Source organism: Anabrus simplex, chromosome 1 (assembly GCF_040414725.1).
Source record: "Anabrus simplex isolate iqAnaSimp1 chromosome 1, ASM4041472v1, whole genome shotgun sequence".
In the NCBI taxonomy this organism is placed as follows: Eukaryota; Metazoa; Arthropoda; class Insecta; order Orthoptera; family Tettigoniidae; genus Anabrus; species Anabrus simplex.
The window spans coordinates 1078848933-1078868719 of NC_090265.1; the positions used below are offsets into that span (position 1 = coordinate 1078848933).

General features: G+C 39.6%; 1 protein-coding gene across 1 annotated transcript in view; it reads left to right on the forward strand.

The window, feature by feature from the left end:
- The window catches only part of LOC136858059 (probable E3 ubiquitin-protein ligase HERC1), an 850878-nt gene that overhangs the window by 758253 nt on the left and 72838 nt on the right, over window positions 1-19787 (forward strand). The window contains exons 65-66 of the mRNA XM_068225263.1: window positions 3613-3873; window positions 16582-16789. Of these exons, the coding sequence (XP_068081364.1) occupies window positions 3613-3873; window positions 16582-16789 (469 nt within the window). The remainder of the gene's footprint in view (window positions 1-3612; window positions 3874-16581; window positions 16790-19787) is intronic.

Consider the following 19787-nt stretch of genomic DNA (forward strand, 5'->3'; position numbering starts at 1 on the left):
CCATGGTCAAGGAGGGGAACTGGAGGATCCTGATACATGGCACGTGCGGAACCAGCAGCAGATTCAACAGGTGCACCGCTAAGCTGAAGAGCGTTCAAGGAGAGAAGTTGAGAACAGCAATGCACCGGAGGAAAGAGAGTTCAGACCTGGAATGCTAGTTCTTCGTCAGAACCTTCCCCTCAGCAACAAGCTTCAAAAGTTCCACAATGGGATGGCTCCAAAGTGGCTTGGACCTTTCAAGGCGGATACAAAGTTGGGAAATGATGTGTATCATCTGAAGACTACACCGCCGACGAAGGTGCATACGTCGGAATTGAAGGCGTTACCTCGACCCCTACAAGAAGGCAGAGAGATCGGAGAGTGGACACTCTCTAAGAGTCCCCAGAAGAATGCGGACTCCAGGGAGGATCAACACACACCGATACCTACCTTGCAGGATAAGAGAGATGAATACATAGATATCAGGACACCTAGATATAACTTAAGACCTAGAGAAAGGGTCGAGGATAGATATTGAAGGTTTTACGGGGTGGGGTAATTGTCGTAGGTCCTATATCCTAATTGTGGTATAAATTCTTCAGTAGTCATATTTAATATAATAGGAGTTACTATGATCTGTAAATTGTGTTAACCCATTAGTGCATAAAGTTAAATTTTTTGTGTTTTAATTTATCTACACTTTCCACTCTTAATAATTGCAGAAACACATTCCAACAATCAGAAAGTTCATACGAGTGATAGTTTTATTTACACAGGCCGTTCGATATATCGGATGCTATGCACTCAGGTCAGTACAACAACACTAGTTACTCAGCATTATATTGTACAATAATGTTGCAAGCTAGATAGTGTTAGAGAGTTGGATTATCTTATCCAATTTACACTGTAAAGTAGATCCACAATTTCCAATAAAGACTTATTACAATACTGTATATGCTATTTACGGTTATGTATTTACTGATGAAGCATTTCAGGTGAAGTCCAAACTGGTCAAGCTGATCCACTCTTCGGGTGCCACTATAGGACTTGAACAGCTTTCATTTTAGTACAGACACTTTGCGTATTTGTTCACGCTAGACCAACTTGATGCACTGCTTCTCTGTCTGTTTGTAGTTCGTACCAGCAGTGACAACACTGTTGTCATTCCAGTGCACGAGCAATGCACCACCAAAACTCCTGAAGTCATATGATCCCCTTCTTCTTTTTCTTGTCCGCCTTTCTTTGAAGGGGGCACTTCTCTGTCTGGTTTTCTTGAAATGTCCCTGTTGCACTTATTCCCTTTGAAGCCAGATGTCTTGCCAATTTCAGGAATGTAAAGTAGTTGTCAAAGAATATTGTATGAGCCATGTTTGATTTAGTTGCACCTGCATCAGTGAGAAGCAAGACTACACTTCCTCCAAGTCCAAGTTACTTCAGCCTTTCATTTTACATTGCTGTATACACTTGGAAAGGTGGAAAGGTATCCTATAGCCACTGGCAGAGAAAGAAGTCTATCAGAGTTTCACAATTTCGCAGATCATCTGACCTAGGGGGGGGGGGGGATAGAAAACAGTCACCAAATAAGATGTAGATTGTGATCTTGTCCACTTTGGAGTTGCTTCTTTTATGTTACAATTTGACCTGTTAATGCTTTTGAATTTTCTATCAGAGATATCGGAAACAGGGCCCAATCTTATGTATGAGTCTTTATTTTCATATGACAGCTTCCTTTTGCACAGTTTTCTGGTTTTTCAGGTCAATCTGTAAACTTTCAGTAATATTTTGACTACAACTGACCTAGCTTTCCCTTTTTCATATTTTGTTGAAGCAATTTGCTCTTCACATTTACTCAGAAGTAGGCTTCTACCAGTGTAATTTAGATTACCCTGGTACTCATCTGTCATTATCATCAACCATTTCACACCCGTCATCAGGAGTTTTGATATGGTGCTGCTCACCAAATGTCAGTTCTTCCTCCAAAACTTCCAATATTTCGCTCACTATCAAACTAGCATGTCTGAGACAGTAGGACTCCCTGTGCATAGCATCTGATTTTCAGGATAGCTATATTTGTATACTTCTGTCACGTCAATTATAAGACATAATTGACATCTTTGTATGTCAGTATAGATTCATAGAGTATTAACAATATGGTCCATACCAAAGTTTACAATTATTGGAAATATTTGTTAATTCATAAATAAAAATCTCGACTGTTGCACAAAACTCTGTACTTCACTATCTTGCCACCAAGCTCGCAATTAGTGTGATTCAACAATGTATGGTAAGGATAAAGAATGGTGTATTCTTGTTTCTTGTTAGCCACAGCCTGTCTGAAGCACAAGAAAATATCGCGGGCTTAAAACCATGCATAAATATCATGCAATTTTCTTTTTTGTAACATCCGATTTTTTGGACGCTATGCACTAATGGGTTAATATATTAATGTTTTATGCTCCTGGACGTATAACGTCCATGTACTTATCCTGCTTATATATTAGCATGTTCAGTTTACGATGAATAAGGTACCAGACTTGTGACATAGCAATGGACATATTAACACACAGACTTCCAATATGGTGCCAAGAAACATCAGCAATAAGTCATTGCTGTGGAACATGTGTATATTATTTGTAGATTGTTTTAAAAAGAGATTGATTGTTTTTTGAGAGAACAAAAAAGATATGCAAGTGGGAGAATAGAAAAAAGAAGCATTGAAGAGAACAGCATATGTATCGTAGCGACAATAAAGTTGTTACACAAAGAAGTAAATGTGTTCTCGTGTGATATTTTTCTTTCGTAAAGAATAAAAAAATTGCATATAGAAAACGATAGTCTCTGACCTTACCTTCCACATACTGTCCTCAATAAGGTGAGTAGTTAATCAGTTGTTTCTCCTTGTGTTGTCTTTTCTTGGAATTTTAACTGTGATACCGACTTCTCATCAGTTTGACTGATTTCTGTGTCTGTACTATTTTATTGTGGGGTTCATTTAATATATTTATTGATTTGTGTCTCAGTCACACAGTGTTACAATTTATTTGTTAATTCCGTGTGTCACTGTACTATTGTGTAACTTAAAATATTATTTGTCGGATTTCTACCTCATTCTGTAATTGATATTTATTGTTATTTTTATTGCCACCGTTACATTCTTGCAACCTGGAATTTTGCTTGTGGCCACAAAATGTCCTCATTATGTAAACAAAAATTAAATTCATGGAAAGATACATCAGATTTTATGGCTGACACTTATACTTGTAATCTTCCTGTATAGATAAATCACTAGAATTGTAATCTGATTCTTTTGTTAAATCCCCATTGTCACTTACTAAACAAAATCTGTAAGTTACTGTTTAAGTCCAGTATTTTATTAATTTGGATGTTGTCTTAGTACAGTAATAATTTCTTGTAGTTTAAAGTGAGGGATAGAGCTTTTTGTCTTCAGCAGGTAACATAATAACAGAAACATCTGAATTTAGGGTCAGGAATCACATTTGATTTTTATTTGCTTTTCTAAAAAGCCTTACAGAACTTTATTTCAGTATGTTCTGTCAGGAAAGCATGTGTTGTTGTTTGGTTTTAGTTGTTATTACAGTCATTAGTTTTACACTCAATTTATTTTGTTCATAGCAATGTGAATGGTTGACATCGACCCTTCGAGTATTTACATCAGCTCAGTTGCGGCCCTTGCTAGCTCCTCGAGTGTATACTCTACCGTTGGTACGCAGTGTAGGTCGCACAACAGTTCAAGGTCGTAACTATGGACCTCAGGTTACAGTACGCCGTCTTGCTACCCGAGGTCGACGGTGTAAACCTATCTTCATACAAGTGGCTCGGCAAGTAGTGAAGATGAAACCAGCAGAGCTACGCCTGCCTTCTAGAGCATGGAAGGTAAGACATGCAATTCAACATTTAAAAAAGAATCTCCATTGGACTATCTTAAATTAATAATTTCATTGTTGCATAGTTTCCCTGGAATATGTTACTAAACACAATTCTCTCACTTGTCATACAAACATAGTAATACAGAATTGTGAGCTTATTTAATGTTTGTCTTCTTCTTTTAAAGGATTATGAAGTGGAACTTTATGAATTAGATAAGATTTCTCCAGTATTGATTGCTTTTGTTTTCAGATATCCTGTACATATTTCTATGAAACTAGGGTTTATGAAAATAAAAATAAAGGTACACTTTAATAATAATAATAATAATAATAATAATAATAATAAAAAAATCACTATTATCATATGGGCTCAGCTACCATGCACTGGCGTTTTGATTTGATGTCTTATAGGCTGCCTGCATGTGAAATTTGTGACAGACATACGGTCTGCTACCATGTAGTGGACAAAAGGGATGGTACCATGTGACGTGTGGTAGCATTGGTTACCTTATGAGTTATGACAAAGTTGGTAGTATTGTTGCCAGACAGAAAGATGAATAATTGTACTAGTAGAATTTGAGATCAACCGGGCAAAATAATATTTCTCAGAAAAGCAGAAATGGCATAGTTTATGCATCAGAAGTCTAGGAATAGAGGGAGACATGGATAGTACATACTTGTAATTTAATTAGAGTAAATTGTTGATAAGTTTCAATAGAAAGTTACCTAATTTATACTAGAATAGGAAAGTACACTAAAAACCAGGAAGGAGAATAAGAATACCATGACTATTAACTAATAGACAGGGTTATTGAAAACTACTTACTTGAAGGTATCAATGAATAATTTCAAAACTACTAATCAAAATTTATTCGGATGTTTGTCAATCTTCATGTCATATCACCAAGTTTTAAGTCTAGCTGACAGATTTCACTCCATGCATTCTCCTCGCTCGTCTGGCAGAAACGTGATACAGACGCCATGGAGGTATTCAGTGGTGCAGAGTGCACACAGTGTTGTCTGTGGTTCCATGAAACAAAATCGCTAATTACCATTCAATGACGTTTCAGAGCAGAGTATCAGATAGCTCCATTACAGGTGAAAACTATCAAGTCATGGTATAATCAGTTTGTGAAAACAGGTTGTGTGGCCCACCAAGAGAAAGACAGGGACGCCCTTGTGTAGAGCAAATCACATTGTGGAAGCCATGAGAGGAACGTATGCACAAAGTCCAAAGAAGTCTACATCTAGAGTATGTTGGGATCTGGCCATTCCACAACCTACGTATTGCAAATTTTACGACGAGGATTGCAGTGTAAAGGGGCACAGCTTTGTTCTGTACTTAACATCTCTTCAGCACGTACTAATTGTATGTAACATGATCCAATAGGTTGAAAGTCGGTTTCGAATATGCGTGTATGAATTAGTTGAAGGACCTAGGCTCACGGTACTTGGATACGCTGACGATACCATAATTATTGCTAAGAGTAGAGAGTTCTCCTTCTTATTCCTTTATTCATGGGGTCTCTTTAAAATGTCCCTTTCATTGTCGACCTCGAAGATCTTTTGCTACCAAGTGTTTTCCTTCATCCCCACCTAGTTATACTTGTTCCCTTCATAAAGTTGCAGATCCTCCTTATTGGGTCTTCTCGGATGTTTCTTCTCTCTTCACCAGTTAGTCCCAGTGTGGAGATTCTCATTCTTCCCAGCGCCTCACATTCAAAGAGTATGTGTTCAGCTGATTCTTCTGCATCGTTACATTTCCTACATACATTGTCTCTTATTACTCCAATTCCATTGTAGGTCCTTTCTAAGATGGCAGTGTCCAGTCAGCAGTCGTACTACCCATCTTATATTTTATTTGCTGAGTTCCAGCACTTTCTGAGGCTTCTTGTTTGGGCTCTTTATTAGTTCTTTCACAAGTCTGCATCCTGGAGCATTTTTCCAATTTTCCATTTGTTTCTTTTGTACCCATTTACCTATGTAAAGTCGGGCTTGTCTATAAGAGATCCCACATACTGGTTCTGGGCCCACAAAAGGTGTTTCTGACCCTTTTCTTGCCAGTTTATCTGCTTTTTCATTACCTTCTATGCCTGCATGCCCAGATACCCATATTATTTTAACAACATTATACTCTGAGAGCTTCAGGAAAAGTGTATGACAATACCAAACAATTTTGGATATGATCCGGACAGCTTCAAGTGTCTTAATGGCTGTTTGGCTATCTGTAAATATGAAAATGTCCTTATCTCTGTAGTTCATTTTCAGGTTTTCCTCAAAGCCTGTAATGATGGCTATCACTTCAGCTTGGAAAGCTGTAGTATGTCTGCCTAGACTCATTTGGATTGATCTCTCAGGTCTTTCCCTGTTGATTGTTCCTCCTGTTCCCATCTCAGTCCTTGAGCCATCTGTCGACCACACACTATCTTCCCTACCATTTTTCCATCTGTTAATGTCTCAGTCTTCCTTTTTTGTTATCTGGGTCTCAAATGGGTTCTCAAAGATATAATTTGGAATCATATGATCAGCAATGATTTCTCAAAGATTGGAATCATATGATCATCGGGCATGTGTAAAACTTCCCCTGTTATTACTCTGTTAATTTTACAGTGTCCAAGATTGGGCCTTTGAGCCTTCCCGCATCCATTTTGCTACAGTCTATATGAGCTCATTCTAGCCTGTCCCTCTATAAAGTTACTTAATGGAGGGAGATCAAGTAGGGTATACAAAACTTCTGTCGGTGTAGTTTTCATTGCCCCAGTTATGGCTATACATGCCATTCTCTGAAGGCTATTTAGTTTGCTGCTGACTTTTTCTGGACTTACTTTCATCCACCAAATGATTGCTGCATAGGTCATCAGTGGTCTTATGATCATTGTGTATGTCCACATTACCATTGTTGGCTTTAGACCCCATGTTGTCCCGACTGCCCTCTTGCATGCATACAGTAGGTTCTTAGCTCGAATTGTGTTTCTTTCTATGTAAGGATTCCAGGTTAACTTTTTGTCTAATATTGCACGTAAGTGTAAGGCTTGTTCTTCCGTATAGATTTCTTCAGTGTTCTCGTCCCCTCTAATTTCTTCCTTCTTGTGAAAATGACCAGTGTTATCTTGCTCGGGTTGACTGGGAGTTGTTCTTCCCGACACCAGTTCTCCACAAAGTTAAATGACCTTTGCATGAGGTCTTGGATGACACTCATCACCTTATCTCTTACCACAATAACTAGATCACCTGCATATCCTTGTGTATAAAATCCTTGTTCATTGAGCATGACTATGATTTTGTTCACAACAAAGTTTCACAGAAGAGGAGAAAGGACTCCTCCCTGTGCACAACCTTGCATGACTCTAACCGTTAGCATCTTTTCAAACAGAGTTACCTTTATTTTCCTCCCATCTAACATGGATCTGAATCCATTTTACAACTGTCTTGCTCACCGTACTCTCTTCAACATTTTAATCATTGAGTTGTAGGTCGTATTACTGAAGGCCCCTTCTATGTCTAGAAATGTATTCTAGGCTTTTCTCTAGTTTAGAAACCAAATGATGGAGTGTTGTCTCAGTGGATCTGCCAGGTCTATATGCAAACTGATTTTCATGTAAGGTTGAGTTCATTTGCACCGTTTTCTGAATTTATCCAGTATCTTCTCCAGTATCCAGTATCTTTTAGCATGAAGGAGTTTAAGTATAATGGTCTATAGACTTTGGCTTGGGCATAGTTTGCCCTTCCAGGGTTTGGTATAAATATCACTGTAGCCTTAGACCATGATTGCAGCATGTACCCCAGAGCTAGACTTGCTCTAAAAAGTCTGTCAGGGCCTTGATTGATTATCTCCCGTCCTTCCTGCAAGAGTATTGGGAGTATCTCATCTGGCCCCCGGAGCCTTTATGGGCTGAAACGTGTTAATTGCCCACCTCACATGGTTAGGCTTAATTAATTGGTTGGCACAGTTCCAATTTGCTTTTCGTGGTCTGGCCTCTGTTTCAACTATACCTTCCCCTTCTACTTCCTCAGCGTCAGGAAAATGACAAGCTAGCAACACCTCCAGTGTCTCCTTTCCATCAGGTTTTTCCAGTGTTCCTACTTGATTTATATGTACCTTTTTAAGAACCTTCTCGAGCCTTGCTGCTTCAGTGTATGATTCCACTTTCTCACAAAACATTCTCCGAGAGTTTCTTTTTTGCTCTCTGTATCTCTAGGTTATACTCAGTGAGTTTCCTACGATATACGTCCCACATGCCATCTCTTGATGATTTTTTATACAATGTTCTAACCTCTTTCTTCATTTTGGCTAGGTTGTTATTCCACCACCTAACATTTTTGGCAGTTTTCTTTTCTCTGAGGGGACAGTTGTCATGGTATGAGGCTAAAATGCCTCTTCTAATTGTTCCACTGCCTCATCCAATTCCCTCTGTCCCCTTACATTTGTTTGGATCTTTTGTACAGCCTGTCCTAGAACTTCTCTGTATCCATCCTAGTTCGTTCTTTTAGGATCTCTGTACAATTCAATATCACATTGCCTCGCATCTATCGCAAATTGGATATGCTGGTGATCTGCCAAGGATGGCTCCTCCAGCACCTTCCAATCCTTAACGACGTTTGCTATATGTGTGGTGCTCAATGTGATATCATCCGACTTGTTGGTGAATGGTCAGCGAACTGGCCTTTGGTTCAGAAGGTCCTGGGTTCAATTCCTGGGCGGGTCGAGGATTTTAACCTTCATTGGTTAATTCCAATGGCCTGGGGGCTGGGTGTTTATGCTGTCCCCAACATCCCTGCAACTCACACACCACACATAACTCCTCCATCACAATAACACGCAGTTACCTACACATGGCTGATGCCGCCCACCCTCATCGGAGGGTCTGCCTTACGAGGGCTACACTCGGCTAGAGATAGCCACACGAAATTATTATTAATGTGATATCTATTACCTCTCAATGATTCTTATTTATGAATGTTGATTTATTTCCTAGGTTTAGTATTATCAAATCTGATCTAATAATAAACTCTAGTAAAGACTCACCCCTTGCATTGCAGTTGGTACTGCCCCATGCAGTGTGTTGTGCATTTGCATCTGCTCCGAGTACTAGGTGTTCACCTTTCCTCTTTGCTTTGCAAATCAATTCTTCAACATCTTCCGATGGAGGCGGATCCGTTGAGTCGTATGGAAGGTACGCATAGCCTATTGTTATTTCTCTGGGACCTTCCCAATTTCCTAGTTTTATCTTGACCACCACTAAATCCCTTGAACAATTTTCCTGTAACAGAAGACATTTTAATTTTCTGCTCACAAGTAAACATGTTTTGAGCATATTCGATGTAGTATCATACATTAGCTTACATCCAGATTCTGCCAGTCCTGCTACTCTGCCCTTAACTAGCCATGGCTCTTGTATAAGAGCCACGTCAATAGCTTCGGACTTGAACTTCCTGACAAAATGGGCAACAGCTGCTTTTTTTTGTTGAAGGTTGGCCTGAAGAACTTTCAACATCATCTTTGCCAACGCTATGTTTTGTTTTTCCCTTAATTACTTGAAATTTGATCTGCCCAAGACCAAGCTTGGCCTTAAGGCCTTTCTTCTTGTGCTCTTCGAAATCTCTTTCATTAAGGGCCAAAACAATTGTCCGTCCTGTGTCATCAGTAGTTGTCGCATTCAGCACTCTCCAGTCTTTCGTCGGAAGTTTGGTGTCATGCTGATGTATTTTGAAAGAACATCTTCAACCTTCATCTTGTCAAATGGAGGTGGAAACTTGGTGATGACCTTTGTAATATTCAGCACCTTCTTGGCTTCTGCCACCTCTAAATTCTCCCCTTTCCAAGGATTGCAATTGGCCACTTTCTGTTCCAGCCAACTTTTGGTTTCTGGATTTGCACAGATCAGTACCATTGCTCCTCTTTCCTGCCTTGGAGACTCGTGGAAGCCTGGAAGACATCCGTCCACCAGCGGTTTCATCTGCGCTATCAGAACAGATGAGAGCTCTTTCACATCTTCCTCCTTCAGTTTCCTATCTGGAAAGGTCTTTTTTTTTTATGTCACACCGACACAGATAGGTCTTATGGTGACGATGGGACAGGAAAGGCCTAGGAATGGGAAGGAAGCAGCCAAGGCTTTAATTAAGGTACAGCTCCGGCATTTGCCTGGTGTGAAAATGGGAAACCACGGAAAACCATCTTCAGGGCTGCCAACAGTGGAGTTCGAACTCACTATCTCCCGGACGCGAGCTCACAGCTGCGTGCCCCTAACCACTCGGCCAACTCGCCCGGAAAGGTTTTAGGTATTATGACTACCTTGATTAAAGTAAGTCTTTCCTAAAAGGACATGACCATTTCTTCTTTCTTTTTCGTGGCGGGTGGTTTTGTAGCTAATTTGATGGCATACTATCCTCCGACTTTAGCCTTTTGAGCGTTGTCGGAGAGATAGCCAATTGCTGTTCCTTGGCTTCTTCTCCCTCCAGGTTCCAGCCGGTATTTTGGCTTCCTTCGTTGCTCTATTCCTTTCCTTATAGTATGCGCTGTTGCAAGGCGGTCTGTCAATATGTAATCTGTTGAATTTCGATGCAGAAATCTTCAGTTCTGTCTCTGCGAACGTTCCTGATTTGCTTGTGGTAGCAGTCTGCTCTAATGGAACTTCTGTTGCCATTTCTTGATTTGTGTTGGTGACAGCCTGTCCTATTGGGACTTTTGTCTCCATTTTTTCATCTTGGACTTGCTCCTGGATCTGCTCTGCTGAAGCTTCCATGGCTTCCCTTGATGTCTTGATTTTTTGAAGATGGTTCTTTTTGAGCATCCATGTTTCAATCAATCATAGGGTTTTTGCCCCTTCTAGGGTCCTGAGCATCGTTCTCACCATCCGTGATGAGGCATACAGCCACACATTGTTCTCCCACAACTCAGGCTCTCCATAGCAGAATCCACGCCCCTCAGTCGTCCAGCCAGCGGTCTGCCCCTGGCCCGAACCTAGCCAGGTTTGTTCCCCCTTCAGTAGGCCTACTCATGTGGTTTCCGCTTGGCATTCCCTTGTCTGAGTTCACAGCGATGAGTTTCCCCCTAAGTTGGGTTCACCCCTTTCCCAACCCGCGACTTGTTCAGGCTACATAGAGCAAAGTGATGTGTTGGTTCTAGCACCCCGCTGTGAGCCTTCACCTCAATCACCAGCACCACTTCACCTGAACCACCGTATCACCCATGTGGAGGAACCATGGATGTCTCTCTAGCATGTGTGAGCGAGGCTTTCACTTCCAAGCCTTGGCTTGGGCTAGTAACAATCATAATGCCTCAAGACATTTTCTGGCAGTACCTATTTTTTGGTCTGCGAGAGGGTATTTTATTTCCCCCAGACGCTCCAAGCAAGTCTGGAGGGCCCCCCTATCCGCCACCTGGGATGCGCCCAATAGGAGAACAGGTAAGAAAACACCCACGGGAGTAGAGAGTTACAGACTATAAATCTCATGTTTGATCCATATCAGTTGAACCTTTCACAGTTAAAAAGAGTAGAGAGGACACTATGTCTCTCATGAACATCGTAATTCAGCACTTCCATCAAATTGGCTTAATATTTAACTAAAATAAATCAGTAGCCATAAACATAGTAATGGGGAATTAAACCTAGTAAATCACTACTGTATATTAACTCAGAAAGCAACATGCATTCTATAATCTCAAAGGTACACATTTTTTTTTTTTTGCAATTTGCTTTAAATCGCACCAACACAGATATGTCTTATGGCAACGATGGGATAGGAAAGGTCTAGGAATGGGAAGAAAGCATCCGTGGCCTTAATTAAGGTACACCCCAGCATTTGCCCGGTGTGAAAATGGGAAACCATGGAAAACCATCTCCAGGGCTGCCGACAGTGGGGTTCGAACCCACTATCTCCCGATTACTGGATACTGGCCGCGCTTAAGCGACTGCATACACATTTATTACCTTGGAGTGAATTTCTCTGACAGACTTGTATTGGATGAAGAGAAGATGGTAAATGAGTTTGGATTTACTCATTGGAAGCCCTCTTCTGAATGTAGAATAAAAGTTTTCAGTGATTAATCAGTTCATCTGGCCATCGTTGTATACTCTTTCCAAACAACACCAATAAATAGAAAATTCATACAGATTTTCTCAAGAATTTTAATAAAACGATAAAACATATCTGCAAAGCTTCCTATTGATACACTGGACTCCATGTTGGATACATTTAAAAAATTTAGAGTTTAAGACTATGCAAAGTACTGTGCGAATCACTCATTCAACAGTTTAATGCTTGCAGCATCCTAGAAGGATCCAATAATAACTACATTAATGCAGTCTGAGATAACAAGACAGAGAAATGTGTTTTTCAGAGCTGGGTATCTGCAGTCAGCCAAGACCACAGCCAATAACCAATCCCATACTTATAAGAGGTATGTTGCAAGCACAAGAATGTAAAAAAAAAAAAAAAAAAAAAATGGTGCCATTTAAGAACAGTTGGCAAAGGTATAGTCCTTTAAGAAGAATGTGCATCGACTAACACATGGCTCAAATCTGGTCAAGGACTGAGTAGTTTTGAATGGCATGAGGCCATTAAATTGTAGGGTAAATTGCCTGTAAGAGCTCTCCATGGGAGGAGTTGGCATGGTACCCATTATAGACAATGTAACAAGACTGAAACTTAAGCACATTTCCTTATCTCGTGCCAACATGGTGAACTCCTGTGGAATACAAGACACCATCTGATCAGATGCAAGATAGTGTCAGCCTCACTGAGAAGAACTATGAACTGTGTTGCAGAAAATCAAAGTACATACAGAACTGATATCATAGCAATCAAGAGGAAATCTATTTATTCTTGATCCCATTGTACAGTTTGAATCTGACAAAGGTCAGCCAATATCAGTCGATTGAGAGAAGAAGTAGATCAACAAGCCAACACGAAACTATTTTAACTCTTTCGCTGCGCTATTTTTAAACAAAACACTTACAGAAAAATGGGGGTTTTTTTGTTGTTGTTTTTTCTTCCCAAATGAACTGAAACTTTATTTTTTTAAAGGAAAACTAGCAGTGACATTTGACCTTGAAACACACATTACTGTGATACATCTCGAAACATGGAACCTGGACACATTGCAGGCTGTACTGGGCAATTCTTACAAAAAAATATTGCCTGTTTTCTCTTGCACAGTCCCTTTCCTTTCTTTGAACATTGTGCTGGTAATATGGAACAAATAACACAATTAGGTTTGTGACTTTTGTCCTGCTGCTCCCCAAGAAAATGCCTCTCTGTCAGGCACGCTTGAGGTATGTAATCAGAAGGTCTTCCTCACTGACTGCTGATACTCCCATAGAAGTCCCATTATTACAGAATTTCTGAAGTCAGGAGCACTAATTGCCCTGTCACGTAATTTCATTTTTGTAATTCTTATGTCATCACTAATATCCCGCCAGTCTGATACAAAATGGAGATCTTCCTCGTTGGCTCTTTCTTCCGAACGATCACTATGCATATCATCACTTGTTTCATTGTCCAAATTTACTGAACAGTCTGAATCAGAATCGGCCACTAAAAGATTGAAGATTTCTTTGCTGTCATTACTAATGTTGTTCTGCGTGCTCATAGCTGCTGAGTGAAGCCTGCTACCGGCCAGACAGCTGACAGGAATATTGGAGGCCGGGTCCATATTGGCGGCAAGTTTTTCAAACAGTGCTTAGTACACAGTCAGTACATGACTGTAGATGTTTCTATTATTAAATGCACCTTTATTAAAGAAGCACGCGGAAACTATAGCAGGAAAGTACCAAGTCGACAAAAGTTGATTACAGCAGCAAATGCTGTATGGAAGTAAGTCGACAAAAGTCGACTTCCACAGCGAAAGAGTTAAAACCTTCTACAACCTCAACAATGTCATGGTTACAGGGCTGCTTGTTCGGTGTAGAGACACAATTCAAAAAATGTTCTCTGACTTTTGCGTTATGTTTCAGTCTGAAGAAAGAGTAAAGTCAGGAGGTTGCATTATTGTTAGAGGATAGATCTTGAGGTGAATATCAATTTACTGTCTATTTATTGTCAATTTTTTAATCGCTAAATATACATATAATACTACGGATGCAAGTACTCGTATGATATGCTTTATCATAAATTATGAAGCAATGAAATTAAAATAAATTATATCATATAGCACTTGGCATCGCATTAAATTAGAAGTTTAACAGATCAGTCTCATTTTTCCTTCGGATGATAATTCTATAATCACTTTGTGTGTGAATCTTCTTGCTTACCTATTACATTTTTCTATTTCATAGAACCAAAAAATCCAAACCCCATGGCACTACAGCCCTTGAATGGCCTTGGCTTACCAAGCGACTGCTGCTCAGCCCAAAGGCCTGCAGATTACGAGGTGTCGTGTGGTCAGCACGACAAATCCTCTCAGCCATTATTCTCGGCTTTCTAGACCGTCAGATAGCTCCTCAATTCTAATCACGTAGGTTGAGTGGACCTCGAACCAGCCCTCAGGTCCAGGTAAAATCCCTGATCTGGTCAGGAATCGAACCTGGGGCCTCCGGGTAAGAGGCAGGCACTCTACCCCTACACCGCGGGGCTGGCTTTCTATTTCATAAGTCACTTTTATGTAATAAGTTAAATAAAAGGAAAGTATCTGTCTTAAGTTAAAGTTGATAACATGAGCTGCTATGAACAGTGGAGAAGTTGTCAAAAAAATTGAAAATGAGGTTTTGGTGGACAGTCGGCATTGGAAAATTATTGTAATGTACTTAAGACTTTTTTTTTCATTCTGGATAGGGAAATTCTTCTTCTTCCGCTTAGTTCCCTATTTCCAGTTCTCTTCTGTGTTGGGGTATGAATCAAGGACCTCCATCATTGCCTCTCCTTTCCTGCTTCTAATATATCTTCTAACTTTTCTCCTCTCTTCTCTATATTCTCCTCCAGTGTGTTCATCCTCTTCTTTTGAGGCCTTCCTTGCTGCCTCTTTCCTGTTGGGTTTTCTGCAAACACTTCCTTGGGAACTCTGTCTTCCCATTTGCATCATGTGTCCATACCATTTCAGCATGATTATTCTATCCTATCCTGTAGTTTTGAAACTCCAATCCTCATTTCTAATCTCTTCTTTTCTTGTCTTCCCTAAGATACCTCTAAGGAATTTCATCTTGGCCACCAGAACTCTTCTCTCATTTCTTTTTGTTGTTGTCCTCGTACATGCTGCATAAATCTGGATGCTGGATCAAGGCCTACTCAGCATATGTGATTACAATTGAGGAGTTATCTGATGGTGAGATAGCAGTCTAGAAAGCCAAGAATAACAGCCGAGAGGATTTGCCATACTGACCACATGATACCTCGAAATCTGCAGGCTGTCAGGCATAGCAGGGGTTGATTGGTAGACTATGGCCCTTTGGGGCTGTTGCACCATGGATTTGGTTTTAGTTCCCTCATCCTTCCTGCTGGCCTACCTACCTTTCATCATCACTACTGTTTTGCTCTTTTGTATGCTTTTTCTCATTTCAAACTCTTCTATCACCCGATTCAATAAGCTACCTCTGTGGATCAGTGGTAGATCCCAAGATAGCAGGGTTCAAACCCATCAGAGTCAGATTTTTGAAAAGCAGAATAAAATCCATTCGGCACTCCATGTCATACAATTTTGTCATGTAAAGAATCTCTGGTGACCAATTTGGTGTTCACCCAACAAAATGAATTAAAATTCAGCATGTATGTAGCTATCAGCTTACATTCGGAAGATAGTTGGTTTGAACCCCATTGTCGGCAGCTCTGAAGATGGTTTCCCAATTTCACACAAGGCAGATACTTCGGTCTTCATTAAAACCACAATCACTTCCTTCCCACTACTAGCCCTTTTCTATCCCGTCGTTGCCATAATACCTCTCTGCGTCTGTGCAACATACAGAAAATTGTAAAATGCGGCTATAGATGCCCAAGAAAGATTCAGTTTACTCTGCCGTCTAGTAGGACGGAGTGTCAAAATTGATGAACAGGCAGCTAGATGTCGATATATTAAAATGCCTGCACATAATAGCTGAGGACATAGAATTATTGTGTGGGTTTTTTTTGGTTTTTTTTTTTTTTTTTTTTTTTAATTGTGCCTCTATGGACTGCCATTTTCAGTGTCTGTGTCTAGTTCGTCTGCCAGCTTTGTCATCCTGCCAGTATCTCTTGAGCCCATTGATCAGCGCTTTCACACGCTCCTGTGGGAAAGGACCTTGCTGTCTTCTGGTTTCTGTCTCTACCATGAAACCTTGATAGCTTTTCACCATCCTCCTGAAACTAACCCTGTCATTGATTTTATCCTCCATAATGCCCACCTCTCTCAGATCTTTATCATACTCTTGGACCATCTCAACTTAAGATGCCTTTGGTTTTAAAAATTTCCAGATTTTCTTTGTGAGCCAGTTATTATACAGAGATGTGCCCCTAAAACAGCAATCTTCTCTTTCTAATTCTTGTTGTTATTGGTTCAATCTTGCTGTATATTTTTTTTATTGGATTTCAGTCGAGCTTACTTTTCAACCCATCCGCTGCCCAAGATCTTCTGTAGTAACCCGCGTTCAAGTAGTTGATTACTTGTCCTTTTTGATTCATGCACAGAGTCTCTGAAGCACATAAGCTTTCTGGTTTAACAGCAGTGCTGTAATGTCTTAATTTGACCAATAATAATAATAATATTATTATTTCTTTAAAAAATGAACTTTTTTTTTTTTTTTTTTAGGTGAAGCTAGTTGGTGAGGGAGCAGATGATGCTGGAGGAGTATTTGATGATACTATCACAGAGATGTGTCAAGAGTTGATCAGTGGCAGTGTGCCTCTTCTGGTGCCTACACCCAATGCAGTCAATGATACAGGCTATAACCGAGATCGGTATTTACTGAATCCTCAACTTACCTCTTCTCAGCATATCTCGTGGTTCAAGTTCCTAGGTAAGATATGCACTGTTTGCAAAGTACAATTCTTTGTATTATATATATTATCTTACCACTATTTTAAGGACGGATTTCATTGAATGCTAGACATTAAAGTGTATGGTGAAGAGTGTTTCATATCAGAACACTTATTTATTCCATTTTCATTATCTGAATTATATACTTAGGCACTTTATAGGAAATACTGCAAACCTTCTTGAAGTTAGACTGAAATTCTCGAGTCAGACATCAGGAGATTACTAGGAAAATTATGCTGTCATATGTTGATATCAACATTGTCCAACGTCTGTGAAGACCACACCGTTTACTGCAGGTACTTTGCAGCAAGTGGCCTTTTTAAAATTATATTTCTTGTCAGCTGTTATGTCAATATTAATTTAATTATACATAACAAGTTGGCTGGATAGAAAAATAGAAAATGATGGGCTGAAAATTAAATTAGCTGATTTTACAGAAAAATGGACACATTTAATAGCTAGCTTTTCCAGACAAGTGCATCATAAATTACAACCAAATTAAACATAACCTTCAGCAAGAAAGTATGTTTCAATTCAAAATGGGGTTTCAAGGGTACAATTTTTAGAAGTGTTAGTTCTCTTATTTTACTCTAAATGTCAGTAAATCATGTAGCATCTTGAATGTAATATTTATGTAATCTTGCAAGGAAGTTTGCATAAATTTCTATAATATTCTTTTTGCATATGAATATTTGATGCCCTATTAACAGGTTTATTTCTCAAATGATCCCAGGATACTTCTTCCTATAAAATCACTCCTTTACCAGTTAATGCAGTGTCAGGCTTTGAGCGGGATATCATCCAATAATAGTTTTCTTATGAAAGAAACTAGCATCCAACTTCAGACCAAACTCTGGGATTAAATCGAACACCTATAATTTTTATTTTGTGTTCACATTTAGGTCACATGTGATACATAGGAGAACATAGAATAACAAATCTCATGACACTGACTTCACTGGAAAATAAGCATAAAATATACAAAAATTTTCAAATATACATAGAATTTCAAGTCCAAATGGGTTCATTATATGTAAATAGTTTGCACAATTTTTTGAATATGTTAAAAATGTCTTATTCTAAAGTCAATGAGAGGAAATTATTTTTTAATGGCAGCAAGGGTCATTTTTATAGAACATTAAAGGCTGATATTCTGATAAGGGATTCCATTCATGTATTAGGGAGAAAAGGGAGAGTGAATTTTCAGTCTATTGAATTTCCAGTAAGTTATCATTATTATTGATGACAAATTGTTTTCCTGGAAAATTGTTTTAATTTTAGAGGTATCATGTAAGCTACATTGAAAGCTGTGATATGAAGGCCTTTTTTTATGTTTTTAGTTACTCGATAATACAAAATTTATTCCTAATAAAGAATACAGTGAACCCTCGGGGACAGATTGTTTTCTTGGAAAACTGTTTTCATTTTGGAAGTATCATATAAGGTACATTGAAAGCTGTGATATACAGGCCTTTTTTATGTTTTTACTTACTTGATAATACAAAATTAATTCCTAATAATGAATACAGTGAAACCTTGTTAGTGTGTTCCTCATTAACACATTTTCCTGCTTAGAACATCGTAAAGTCAAAGTCGTGATGCTCATCCTATTAAATCTATATCCATATACCTCACTTATCATGTCATGAATTTTTGCCATTACTGCTTAGTATGATCACATTTTTTCTAGCCTTGAAAATGTTATTTGTCATCCCTGGTGAAAGAAACGTGATATCCAATTCGGGTAAGAGCCGTCACCACAGTTGTGTGTATACGGGAAAAGGCACTGAATTCCTGAACTTCACAGGGTAAGTTGCACCTTTGGGAGCAGACCATTAGCCTCATGAATGTTCAGTTTTGCTTGCCAGTTAGCAACAAGATTGCCGAATAACACAGTGAGCCTGTTTATGCTTGTATTTCGCATCCCATTCAGAAGTTAGACATTTATTTTGTGTTGAGTGGTACAGTGAAGGGTAGCGAACATTTGTCATATGATAGCCTATATCTGCATTAGGAACATAATCTTGTAAAGTTGACTAGCATGGTGCATACAAAGGGCACTAAGAAAGTTTTTCAGTGTGAGTGAACGCTTTAGACTTTTTCAAAATAATTTCCACCACACTCAATATACTTCTCCATACGTCGAAACCAGTCACTGAACCAACTCTGCCACTTTTCTTCGGTTACATTTTCACACTCTTGATCCCATGCTGCCAGAAGCTCGTCGTCAGATCCAAAACGCCGCCCTTTCAGCTTCATCTTCACTTCTGGGAAGAGTGCGAAGTCACTTGGGGCAAGATCAGGACTGTACGGAGGGTGATCAAGCACAGTCAACCGTGATGTAGCATGAAAATCCATTGTTACATTAGCACGACGTGCTGGAGCATTGTCGTGATGCAAGAGCCAAGTGTTGAGCCGTGACCTTAGACGGAGCTGCTTGAGAGCCTGGATGACCTGAGGCAGACAAGTCTCACTGTACCACTTCGCAGTAACTGTCCTTTGTGTTTCTAGCACAACCAGGGTCAGGATGCCCCATTTAGTGAAGAATACTGCAATTATCCTTTTCTTCACTGACTTTGACTTTCGTACAGTCACAAGAGTACCCTCATCTTCAAACAGCTACACCTTGTTCTGGGATTTTGTTGGGACATTGTAATAATAAAGCCAAGTTTTGTCACCTGTAACAATGCTATTGACGTTATGCGAAGTCCCATTTTCAAACTGTTTAGCATTTTTTGGCACCATTTCACTTGATGTGCCCTTTGTTCCTCTGAAAGTGAATGGGGCACCCAAAGGGAACAAACCTTTCTAACATGGAGATTGTCATGTAGAATTGAATGAATAGCTGGTGCAGGGATGTGGAGGGTCTCTTCTACCTGCCGATATGTCAACCGTCTCTCTTGCTGCAACATTTTCCTCACAGCTTCAATGTTTTCCTCAGTCACTGATTCAGACTGTTGCACAGAACGAGGATCATC